At 50.4% G+C, this 12,144-nt stretch overlaps 2 protein-coding genes across 3 annotated transcripts; both read left to right on the top strand.

Annotated features, from left to right (window-relative positions):
* Positions 1–218: 218 nt before the first annotated feature.
* Positions 219–3,941, top strand: LOC134732118 (proline-rich protein 23D1-like). 2 transcript variants are annotated; one of them, XM_063614857.1, is made up of 3 exons: positions 222–488; positions 1,581–1,951; positions 2,190–3,941. In XM_063614857.1, exon 3 carries the CDS (start codon positions 2,241–2,243, stop codon positions 2,820–2,822), a length of 582 nt encoding a protein of 193 aa, XP_063470927.1. In that variant the 5' UTR covers positions 222–488; positions 1,581–1,951; positions 2,190–2,240; the 3' UTR covers positions 2,823–3,941. The 2 variants fall into 2 exon arrangements, with proteins under 2 accessions (XP_063470926.1, XP_063470927.1); XM_063614856.1 differs by having other exon boundaries at positions 219–488; positions 1,581–3,941.
* Positions 3,942–8,034: 4,093 nt separating this feature from the next.
* Positions 8,035–11,757, top strand: LOC134732117 (proline-rich protein 23D1-like). The gene is made up of 4 exons (XM_063614855.1): positions 8,035–8,304; positions 9,397–9,461; positions 9,700–9,767; positions 10,006–11,757. Exons 1-4 carry the CDS (start codon positions 8,228–8,230, stop codon positions 10,636–10,638), a joined length of 843 nt encoding a protein of 280 aa, XP_063470925.1. The 5' UTR covers positions 8,035–8,227; the 3' UTR covers positions 10,639–11,757.
* Positions 11,758–12,144: the final 387 nt, after the last annotated feature.

Raw genomic sequence — 12,144 nt, 5'->3', positions numbered from 1 at the left:
ACCTAGAGGTTGGGAGGGGGCAGGAAACAGGTCGCCTGTTGATGGGATTAGGCAGCTTCTGTTGATTGGTCATCTATCGATTGAGCTATGGCTAAATCCTCCTTGAGGGCCCCTCCCATTGTCATACCGGGAACAGCCAATCACATCAGTTCCTGCTGACAAATCCCCTGGCTCCACACCCTGTTGACAGTATAAAGGATTCCCCCAAGAGCTCAGTTGTCAGAGCCTGATGCACCTGCCGCTGGCTGGCCACGGCCCCGTCGCTCCACAGCGCAAGTCTTCGGGAGCAGCTTTGGGGCTGACACCGCTCTCTCAAATTAAGTAAAGGATCCAGAAACCAAAAAGAAATCTTTGCAGGACACAGACAAACACTGGCATTGGCTGACTTGGAGAACCCTGGAAGTTTTCACCATGAAAGGTTCCCGGCGCCCAAGAAGCCCCAGTGATTCCTGCACGGAATCCAAGAGCGAACACGCGGGAGAGAGCGGGTGAGCTTTGCTATGTGCTGGGGACACCTGCAGGGTGACCTGCCTGTGGGGTGTGTGGGTGTGTGTTGGAGAGAGAGGGGAAGGGAAAGGAGACGCATGAACCTGCCATGAGATTGGGTGTTTTGAATTTGGGGCAAGAGGGAAGTGAGTTGCCCCTAAGTCATCACAAGGTGCTGGGAAGGCTTCTACAACCCAACCACACACATATCTCAGGGCAGCCCCACTTTCAATCCACCCAACCAGCTCCACAGGGAATGGGCTCTGTGGTCTGCAAGAAGGGAGATTGTAGGACCTGATGTCAGGAGTTCATGATCTACTGAGGAAAAAAAGAAAGAGCAGTTTCCCCCTTTTTTAATTTTTAATTTTTATATTTGTATTATTTACTGATTTATTTTATTGAGACAGCGTCTCACTCCGATGGTCCACACTGGAGTGCAGTGGCGCGGTTTTAGCTGACTGCAGGCTCCACCTCTGAGTCTCAGGCCATCCTCCCGCCTGAGCCTCCTGAGTAGGTGAGACCACAGGCGTGCACCACCGTGCCCCACTAATGTTTTGTATTTTTAGTAGAGACTAGGTTTCACCATGTTGCCCAGGCTGCTCTCAAACTCCTGGACTCAAGCAATCCTCCTACCTCGGCCTCCCAAAGTGCTGGGATTATAGGCGTGTGCCATCATGTCTGACAAATTCCTTCCTCTCTTCTTGCTTTTCTTGGAATCCTAAGACCCCGTTCCTATGTTACCTCTACAGACAGAGGTGCCACATTTCCGGCATCTCAACGTCTTTCTCCAGGTCCTCACACCCAAGGAGAGGTTTCTAACTCTCGCCTGCGTGAGCTCCTGAAAGGGTAAACTGCTCCCTGCGGGCACCGACCCTCCTTCCCTGCCTTTTCTTCACCCAGGGAAGCTCAGGTAGATGGGGTGAGAACAAGAACAGCTGGGAGTTAGGACAGATTGGGAGCAGGTCTCACAGGAAGTGGATGACGAGTCCGTGACCTTGAATGAAAGGCAGGGAAGTGGAGTGAATTCGTGGGGATTCGGGGAATTGGACGTCAGGTAACTGCCCGAAATCTGACTGTGTCTCTCTGTCCTACAGCTCCAGCAGCACGCAATCGAATGCCCCAAAACGCCAGAAAGTGGAGGAGCTGGGTCCTCAGCCAGGTGAGGCATCTTCTCTTTTTCATCCTGAGTCTCCTGCTAGGAAGCCTGTGTCCCATCACATCATGAGATGAGCAGCTGTGCTGTCCAGAGTGTCGGGAGCTTCCTCCTGCAGCTCCGTGGGCGGGTGTCCTGTACCTGGCTTCTTCTGCATTTGGTCTTTCTCACGGTGGCACCTTTAACCCTCAAGGGCATCCTGCATGACAAGGGCTTTCACCTGCACACTCTGCTCTCTCCACAGGTGTAGAACCAGCTCCAGTACAGCCAGGTCCCCACCACCCTGCACAGCAGCCCCTGGAGCTGCCCCAGGTAAGGTCGCTCCATCTAGGTGGGCGCGGGTGAGACAGGTCTGCCTGAGCTCCAGGCCCTAGGGGACTTCCAGGAAATGACCCTCCCAAGGGGCGTCAATGAAAGTGCAAATTCTGGGTGTCCCTGCAGGGTTTAATTTATGCCTGGGGAAGTTACCGACAGCTCTCCTGCCTTGGTCTGTCCCTGTTTGAGCCCCCCCTCAGAGGACAATGACTGACCCATGGCTTTTCTCCCCCAGGGCCCACAGCTTCCCCACAGGAAGCTGATCATCGTGGTCCTGGAACCAGGAATGCTCCTGCACCTGCGGCTGGGAGAGGAGGTCTTGCTGCTGGACCCACAGGGAGCCCTGCGACTCAGCCTCGTCAGTGTGCTCCTCCTGGTGGTCCCTGAGCAAGTCCTGATGTCCTTGAAGGATCTCTTGTACCCTGCCCATGCCCGCTGGCTCCTGTTCACGAGCACAGAGACTGTCTGGGAGATTGACATTGAAAATGGATCTGTGAGAGCCCAGAGAGCAGAGAATGTGTGCGTGGCGCCTTCAGTAAAAGAGAGTGAGGCTCCCCAAGGCTTCCTGCCCGTGATGGGACCCCCGTCAAACCTTGTGCATGGAATCGGCCCTTCTTCCCGGCGTGTCCTCTACCTCAAACCTTGCTACAGAGCCGCTGTGCCCCAGGGCTCGTCCCAAATGCCCAAGCCTAGGCCCTGGAGACAGGCTCTGCCTGAAGAATTCAACTTGGATCTCCATGGCCTGGAGCCCCTGCCCAACTCTGCCCTCAGACCTCTACCTCCCTCACCCAGTCCGGAGCCCACAATCTGCCACGAGGTTCTATGGAGGCCAATGTGCAAGGCCCGAAGACGTCTCTTCTCAGGCTGATGGGCCGTGAACCCTCAGGCACCAGATGGCAATCAGAGATGCTCTGTTCAGAATGAAGCACGCCTGCGTTTTCATGGTGTCTGCCTGCACAGGTGTCTCTGCTCCTCGGAGGAGAGATGCTGCGCGAGCTGGAGAGGTGGAGAAATGCTCCGTCCTCTCACCTGAACCTTTGCTCTGCCTCAGATGCTCTTGATTTGTATAAAAGAGCAACCTTGAGATTGGGGCACAAAATATTTGCAAATCTATACACGCAAGGACTGCTCATACCCAGAATACACGGAGACTTGTCAATACTCCAATGGAACAAACAAACGATTCTGTTCAAAACCCAGCAAGAGACTTGAGCAGACATTTCCTCAAAGAGGATGCAAACAAACACTTCAGAAAGTGTTCAGTATCCCTCCCCGGGGAAATGTATGTCAAATACACCTTGAAATACAACCGAGAAGCTCTTAGAGAAGCCACCATGACAATGCCTGACCGTCCCAAGCGCTGCAGAGCATGTGGAGAAAGTGGAACGCTCTGACAGTGCCGGTTGAAATCCAAATGGGACAACCCGCAGGGAGAAAGAGTTTCATTGATTCCTAATCAATGCAATAGGCACTTCTTGGAACCATCTTTCCCACCCTGAGATAGTTGTTCTAAAGAAATTAGAACTCATGTGGACAAGGTTGAGGGCAGAGGCTTCTAGCACCTGTCCTCACCATCGCCAAAACATGGAAGGCACTTTAATGTCACTCAGCAGTGACTAGAAACAGGAACTGTGACCCATTCTTTCAATGGGATGCAATTCAGCAATGAATGGGCTGGGATTTTTGTTTGTAAATTCAGTTCTAAGAATGAGTAGTGAATAAGTTGTTGGAACACTTGAAGGTATGTTTGGACTCTTAGGCTATGTGAGACTTATCCCGAGATTGTAACTCTCATGAAATTGACACGCACATCAAGCCTGTGTGATCGACATTCAGTTTCCAATTGAGGTTTGCTGTAAAACACATACTAGATTTTGCATCAGATAATGAAGCCTTGTAGCATGTATCTTATTCATCACTGCAATGTAAATTCTATTGCTGTTGATTCTATCTGTATTTCTTGGGTTAAATAAAAATGTTAAAATGATTTTCGTCTATTTGCGTTTATTTGCTTTAATGTGTTTGCCCAAAAATCTCCATTTCTGGGCCGGGCGAGGTGGCTGATGCCTGTCATCCCAGCACTTCCGGAGACCGAGGCGGGTGGATCACGAGGTCAGGAGATCGAGACCTTCCTAGCTAACACAGCGAAACCCCATCTCTACGAAAAAACAAATACAAAAAAATCAGCTGGGTGTGGCGGCGGGCGCGCGTAGTCCCAGCTACTCGGGAGGCCGAGGCAGGAGAATGGCGTGAAGACAGGAGGCAGAGCCTGCAGTGAGCCGAGGTCACTCCACTGCACTCCAGCCTGGACGAGAGTGAAAGACCCTGTCTCAAAAAAAAAGAAAACTAAATCTCCATTTCTGCCCACGCCCAGTACTTCCCACTTGTAAACCCAGCACATCGGGAGGCTGAGGGGCGCTGATCACTAGAGCCCAGGAGATGGAAACCAGCCTGGGCAACATGAGGAAACCCCATATCTAGACACAATGCAAAAACTAGGCAGGTGTGGGATCTCCCCACTCCAGAGGCTGAGGAGGGAGGATGCCTTCAGTCCAGGAAGCAGAGGTTGCAGTGATCTGAGATCGTGCCATTGCACTCCATCCTGAGTGACAGAGTGAGACCCGCTCTAAAAATAATTATAATAATAAATAAAGTAAAATGAAATAAAACTCCATTTCTACAGCAAATTGTTTTATTTCTGTTGGGTACAAGGCACAGATGGTAGAGCCCACAGTAAGTGGATTGAGAGGAGCTTTCTCCAGGCAAAAGAGCATCCGCCACTCCACAGATAACAGCACACACACACACACACACACACACACACACACACACACACTCAAACAATCACAAAAGACATCTACGAGTCCATTTATACCCCCACCACAGGTCATCTTCAGATTTCCCCCAGCGTTTCTCAAATGCATGAGTTTGCACTTCTAAGGAGTCTTTTGTGAATAGATCCCCAGAGGTGGTCTCTTTGGACTATTATAGGGGAGTCACAAATAGAAACTCTCTCACAACATCTCATATGCTGCCCCCTTTTTTTTTTTGAGACACAATCTCCCTCTGTCATCCAGGCTGGAGTGCAATGGGACCATCTCAGCTCATCTCACTACAACTTCCGCCTCCCAGGTTCAAGCAATTCTCGTGTCTCAGCCTCCCAAGTAGCTGGGTCTACAGGTGCACCCCACCATACTTGGCTAATTTTTATATTTTCAGTAGAGTTGGGGTTTCACCACATTGGTCAAGCTGCTCTTCAACTCCTGACATCTGGTGATCCGCCCGCCTCGACCTCCCAGAGTGCTGGGATTACAGGCATGTGCCATTGTGCTCGGCATACTTCCATTTTTTAGGAGTTCAAACAAATTCTGGGTAACAATCCCCAAAAGAGTCACTGTAAAAGTCAATTCATTTTGTACTATGGAAACATTAGTAAGACACATAAAAAAAAATCATTTCAGCCAATAAATAAAGAGGCTAGAGAAAAAGTGAGAATCACTCTTATGCCATGTCTACTGGAATGGGTGGGGGGTGGGGCAGGGCTCTCCTGGCCCACCAGGAAGCACCAACACTAGCCGATCAAATGGTCAACAAACAGCATTCTTTTTTTTTTTTCTTTAATTTTTTGAGATAGAGTTTAGCTTTTGTTGCCCAGGCTGGAGTGCAATGGCGCGATCTCAGCTCACCACAACCTCTGCCTCCCAGGTTCAAGTGATTCTCCTGCCTCAGCCTCCCGAGTAGCTGGGATTAAAGGCACGTGCCACTATGACAGGCTGATTTGTATTTTTAGTAGAGTCAGGGTTTCTCCATGTTGGTCAGGCTGATCTTGAACTCCCGACTTCAGATGACTGGCCCCCTTGGCCTCCCAATGTGCTGGGATTACAGGGGTGAACGACCATTCCACCCTGGACAGTATTCTTTACTGATGTATTTATTAATTCACTAACATGAATATTCTAACATTACAAACTAGGCCATTCAACACAACTATGTATTAAGATATAGTTAAGGAAAGAATGTACTAAAAGCGATTGGGAACATTAACATTGCTTTCCACACATTTTCTTTTTAAGAACGGACATGTGTTTATCACAGTTCTGGAGGCTGGAAGTCCAAGATGAGGGTGCCAGCATTATCTGGGTCTGGTGAGGACCCTCTTCCAGGTTGGAGACTGTCATATCCTCCCTGTCTCCTCTCATGGAAGGTGCTGGCGAGCTCTCTTCTGTCACTTTCAGAAGGGCACTAATCCCATCTACGAGGGCTCCACCTTCATAATCTCATCATCTCCCAATGGCCCCACCTGCTAATACCTTCACATTGGAGGTTTGAGGGTTAAAATTTAAGCCTAAAGGAAAAAACCTTTTCTTTTTGAGACACAGGCTTGCTCTGTTGCCCAGGCTGAAGTTGAGTGGCACGATCTCGGCTCTCTGCAGCCTTGACATCCCAGGCTCAAGCGATCCTCCCACTTCACCTTCTGAAATACCTGCGACTACAGGCACTTACCACCACACTTGGCTGATTTTTAAATTTTTTGTAGAGGTGGGGACTCGCTACGTTGTCCTGGCTGGTCTCTACCTCCTGGGCCCTTGGGCTCAAGCCAGCCTCCTGCCTTTGCCTCCCAAAGTACTGGGATCACAGGCATTAGCCATCACTCCTAGCCCAAGATATTAATACAGTAAATATTAACACCTATCTCGGATTGGATATCTCATAACGATTACAGGTGGTCACAGGTTACAAGGGTAGTGATAATGGAATCACCACGATCTTGGTGATGCACCATCTAAAACTCCTGCCTTCCTCAATTCTGATCACAGAGATGAAGACCACATGAAACTCTTGCACGTTTTCTTTCACGATTTGGCCTAGAAATGATACATCCAGTCTCCTGGATTTTAGAATGTCCATTTTGAAAATCAAGGAGATGAGGCCAAGACGGTCTTCTGTGTGTGCAGAATGAGATGAGAACTGCATAAATGTCTGAGGCAGTTATTCCATAATTCTCCTATTCACCAATTGTTTTTACACCCCAGATGGAAGGAAGGAAGGAAGGAAGGAAGGAAGGGAGGGAGGAGGGAAGGAAGGAAGTAAGGAAGCAGGGAAGGGGAAGGGAGGAAGAAAGGAAGTGCGGAAGGAGGGAGGGAGGGAGGGACAGAGGGAGGGAGGGACAAAGGGAGGGAGCGAGGGAGAGACGCAGGGATGGAGGGAGGGAGGCAGGAAGGGACGGAGGGACGGAGGGAGGGACGGAGGGAGGCAGGGAGGGAAGGGACTTAGGGAGGGAGGAAGGGAAGTGATGGAGGGAGGGTGGGAGGCAGGAAGGAAGGAGAAAATATCTGAAAGAAAGAAGAAAAGGAAAGATAGAAAGAGAAAATATCCACCGAAAACACAATGAGTTAACACCAATGGACTTTCTCCATTCAAAGAAGGGTCTGCACCCCAGGAACAGCCACTTCATCCTGGTTAAACGCACACACACACACACACACACACACACGCTTTCTTAGCACATTCAGAAATCCAATCCAAGTTTCCTTCGGGTCATCGTGAGATTCGCAGCAGTATTTGTCAAATGCTCTTAGATTGAACTCCTACAGCACCTTCTTACTTGGATAGGAAGAAAGAAGGCAGCTGATTTAGAAAAAATGGCAGGAATTCAAGGAGAGTCGCTCGGAGATGCTTGTGAATTTCCTTCCGCTTCTGTTCCCTTGACACTTCATTTCATATACATCACATGCCCCAGGACAGCCACTGTGAAAGTTAACAGGTTTTTATTGCATGAAAATATAAAAGGCACACATTAAAATCTCTTTGAGCGATAGATGAATTGGGTATTACAGCAAGTGTCTATCATTATTAGGCAAGACCTAGAGGTTGGGAGGGGGCAGGAAACAGGTCGCCTGTTGATGGGATTAGGCAGCTTCTGTTGATTGGTCATCTATCGATTGAGCTATGGCTAAATCCTCCTTGAGGGCCCCTCCCATTGTCATACCGGGAACAGCCAATCACATCAGTTCCTGCTGACAAATCCCCTGGCTCCACACCCTGTTGACAGTATAAAGGATTCCCCCAAGAGCTCAGTTGTCAGAGCCTGATGCACCTGCCGCTGGCTGGCCACGGCCCCGTCGCTCCACAGCGCAAGTCTTCGGGAGCAGCTTTGGGGCTGACACCGCTCTCTCAAATTAAGTAAAGGATCCAGAAACCAAAAAGAAATCTTTGCAGGACACAGACAAACACTGGCATTGGCTGACTTGGAGAACCCTGGAAGTTTTCACCATGAAAGGTTCCCGGCGCCCAAGAAGCCCCAGTGATTCCTGCACGGAATCCAAGAGCGAACACGCGGGAGAGAGCGGGTGAGCTTTGCTATGTGCTGGGGACACCTGCAGGGTGACCTGCCTGTGGGGTGTGTGGGTGTGTGTTGGAGAGAGAGGGGAAGGGAAAGGAGACGCATGAACCTGCCATGAGATTGGGTGTTTTGAATTTGGGGCAAGAGGGAAGTGAGTTGCCCCTAAGTCATCACAAGGTGCTGGGAAGGCTTCTACAACCCAACCACACACATATCTCAGGGCAGCCCCACTTTCAATCCACCCAACCAGCTCCACAGGGAATGGGCTCTGTGGTCTGCAAGAAGGGAGATTGTAGGACCTGATGTCAGGAGTTCATGATCTACTGAGGAAAAAAAGAAAGAGCAGTTTCCCCCTTTTTTAATTTTTAATTTTTATATTTGTATTATTTACTGATTTATTTTATTGAGACAGCGTCTCACTCCGATGGTCCACACTGGAGTGCAGTGGCGCGGTTTTAGCTGACTGCAGGCTCCACCTCTGAGTCTCAGGCCATCCTCCCGCCTGAGCCTCCTGAGTAGGTGAGACCACAGGCGTGCACCACCGTGCCCCACTAATGTTTTGTATTTTTAGTAGAGACTAGGTTTCACCATGTTGCCCAGGCTGCTCTCAAACTCCTGGACTCAAGCAATCCTCCTACCTCGGCCTCCCAAAGTGCTGGGATTATAGGCGTGTGCCATCATGTCTGACAAATTCCTTCCTCTCTTCTTGCTTTTCTTGGAATCCTAAGACCCCGTTCCTATGTTACCTCTACAGACAGAGGTGCCACATTTCCGGCATCTCAACGTCTTTCTCCAGGTCCTCACACCCAAGGAGAGGTTTCTAACTCTCGCCTGCGTGAGCTCCTGAAAGGGTAAACTGCTCCCTGCGGGCACCGACCCTCCTTCCCTGCCTTTTCTTCACCCAGGGAAGCTCAGGTAGATGGGGTGAGAACAAGAACAGCTGGGAGTTAGGACAGATTGGGAGCAGGTCTCACAGGAAGTGGATGACGAGTCCGTGACCTTGAATGAAAGGCAGGGAAGTGGAGTGAATTCGTGGGGATTCGGGGAATTGGACGTCAGGTAACTGCCCGAAATCTGACTGTGTCTCTCTGTCCTACAGCTCCAGCAGCACGCAATCGAATGCCCCAAAACGCCAGAAAGTGGAGGAGCTGGGTCCTCAGCCAGGTGAGGCATCTTCTCTTTTTCATCCTGAGTCTCCTGCTAGGAAGCCTGTGTCCCATCACATCATGAGATGAGCAGCTGTGCTGTCCAGAGTGTCGGGAGCTTCCTCCTGCAGCTCCGTGGGCGGGTGTCCTGTACCTGGCTTCTTCTGCATTTGGTCTTTCTCACGGTGGCACCTTTAACCCTCAAGGGCATCCTGCATGACAAGGGCTTTCACCTGCACACTCTGCTCTCTCCACAGGTGTAGAACCAGCTCCAGTACAGCCAGGTCCCCACCACCCTGCACAGCAGCCCCTGGAGCTGCCCCAGGTAAGGTCGCTCCATCTAGGTGGGCGCGGGTGAGACAGGTCTGCCTGAGCTCCAGGCCCTAGGGGACTTCCAGGAAATGACCCTCCCAAGGGGCGTCAATGAAAGTGCAAATTCTGGGTGTCCCTGCAGGGTTTAATTTATGCCTGGGGAAGTTACCGACAGCTCTCCTGCCTTGGTCTGTCCCTGTTTGAGCCCCCCCTCAGAGGACAATGACTGACCCATGGCTTTTCTCCCCCAGGGCCCACAGCTTCCCCACAGGAAGCTGATCATCGTGGTCCTGGAACCAGGAATGCTCCTGCACCTGCGGCTGGGAGAGGAGGTCTTGCTGCTGGACCCACAGGGAGCCCTGCGACTCAGCCTCGTCAGTGTGCTCCTCCTGGTGGTCCCTGAGCAAGTCCTGATGTCCTTGAAGGATCTCTTGTACCCTGCCCATGCCCGCTGGCTCCTGTTCACGAGCACAGAGACTGTCTGGGAGATTGACATTGAAAATGGATCTGTGAGAGCCCAGAGAGCAGAGAATGTGTGCGTGGCGCCTTCAGTAAAAGAGAGTGAGGCTCCCCAAGGCTTCCTGCCCGTGATGGGACCCCCGTCAAACCTTGTGCATGGAATCGGCCCTTCTTCCCGGCGTGTCCTCTACCTCAAACCTTGCTACAGAGCCGCTGTGCCCCAGGGCTCGTCCCAAATGCCCAAGCCTAGGCCCTGGAGACAGGCTCTGCCTGAAGAATTCAACTTGGATCTCCATGGCCTGGAGCCCCTGCCCAACTCTGCCCTCAGACCTCTACCTCCCTCACCCAGTCCGGAGCCCACAATCTGCCACGAGGTTCTATGGAGGCCAATGTGCAAGGCCCGAAGACGTCTCTTCTCAGGCTGATGGGCCGTGAACCCTCAGGCACCAGATGGCAATCAGAGATGCTCTGTTCAGAATGAAGCACGCCTGCGTTTTCATGGTGTCTGCCTGCACAGGTGTCTCTGCTCCTCGGAGGAGAGATGCTGCGCGAGCTGGAGAGGTGGAGAAATGCTCCGTCCTCTCACCTGAACCTTTGCTCTGCCTCAGATGCTCTTGATTTGTATAAAAGAGCAACCTTGAGATTGGGGCACAAAATATTTGCAAATCTATACACGCAAGGACTGCTCATACCCAGAATACACGGAGACTTGTCAATACTCCAATGGAACAAACAAACGATTCTGTTCAAAACCCAGCAAGAGACTTGAGCAGACATTTCCTCAAAGAGGATGCAAACAAACACTTCAGAAAGTGTTCAGTATCCCTCCCCGGGGAAATGTATGTCAAATACACCTTGAAATACAACCGAGAAGCTCTTAGAGAAGCCACCATGACAATGCCTGACCGTCCCAAGCGCTGCAGAGCATGTGGAGAAAGTGGAACGCTCTGACAGTGCCGGTTGAAATCCAAATGGGACAACCCGCAGGGAGAAAGAGTTTCATTGATTCCTAATCAATGCAATAGGCACTTCTTGGAACCATCTTTCCCACCCTGAGATAGTTGTTCTAAAGAAATTAGAACTCATGTGGACAAGGTTGAGGGCAGAGGCTTCTAGCACCTGTCCTCACCATCGCCAAAACATGGAAGGCACTTTAATGTCACTCAGCAGTGACTAGAAACAGGAACTGTGACCCATTCTTTCAATGGGATGCAATTCAGCAATGAATGGGCTGGGATTTTTGTTTGTAAATTCAGTTCCAAGAATGAGTAGTGAATAAGTTGTTGGAACACTTGAAGGTATGTTTGGACTCTTAGGCTATGTGAGACTTATCCCGAGATTGTAACTCTCATGAAATTGACACGCACATCAAGCCTGTGTGATCGACATTCAGTTTCCAATTGAGGTTTGCTGTAAAACACATACTAGATTTTGCATCAGATAATGAAGCCTTGTAGCATGTATCTTATTCATCACTGCAATGTAAATTCTATTGCTGTTGATTCTATCTGTATTTCTTGGGTTAAATAAAAATGTTAAAATGATTTTCGTCTATTTGCGTTTATTTGCTTTAATGTGTTTGCCCAAAAATCTCCATTTCTGGGCCGGGCGAGGTGGCTGATGCCTGTCATCCCAGCACTTCCGGAGACCGAGGCGGGTGGATCACGAGGTCAGGAGATCGAGACCTTCCTAGCTAACACAGCGAAACCCCATCTCTACGAAAAAACAAATACAAAAAAATCAGCTGGGTGTGGCGGCGGGCGCGCGTAGTCCCAGCTACTCGGGAGGCCGAGGCAGGAGAATGGCGTGAAGACAGGAGGCAGAGCCTGCAGTGAGCCGAGGTCACTCCACTGCACTCCAGCCTGGACGAGAGTGAAAGACCCTGTCTCAAAAAAAAAGAAAACTAAATCTCCATTTCTGCCCACGCCCAG

This window comes from Symphalangus syndactylus, chromosome 13 (genome assembly GCF_028878055.3).
Source record: "Symphalangus syndactylus isolate Jambi chromosome 13, NHGRI_mSymSyn1-v2.1_pri, whole genome shotgun sequence".
Lineage (NCBI taxonomy): Eukaryota > Metazoa > Chordata > Mammalia > Primates > Hylobatidae > Symphalangus > Symphalangus syndactylus.
This window is presented reverse-complemented; position numbering and strand designations above follow the sequence as displayed.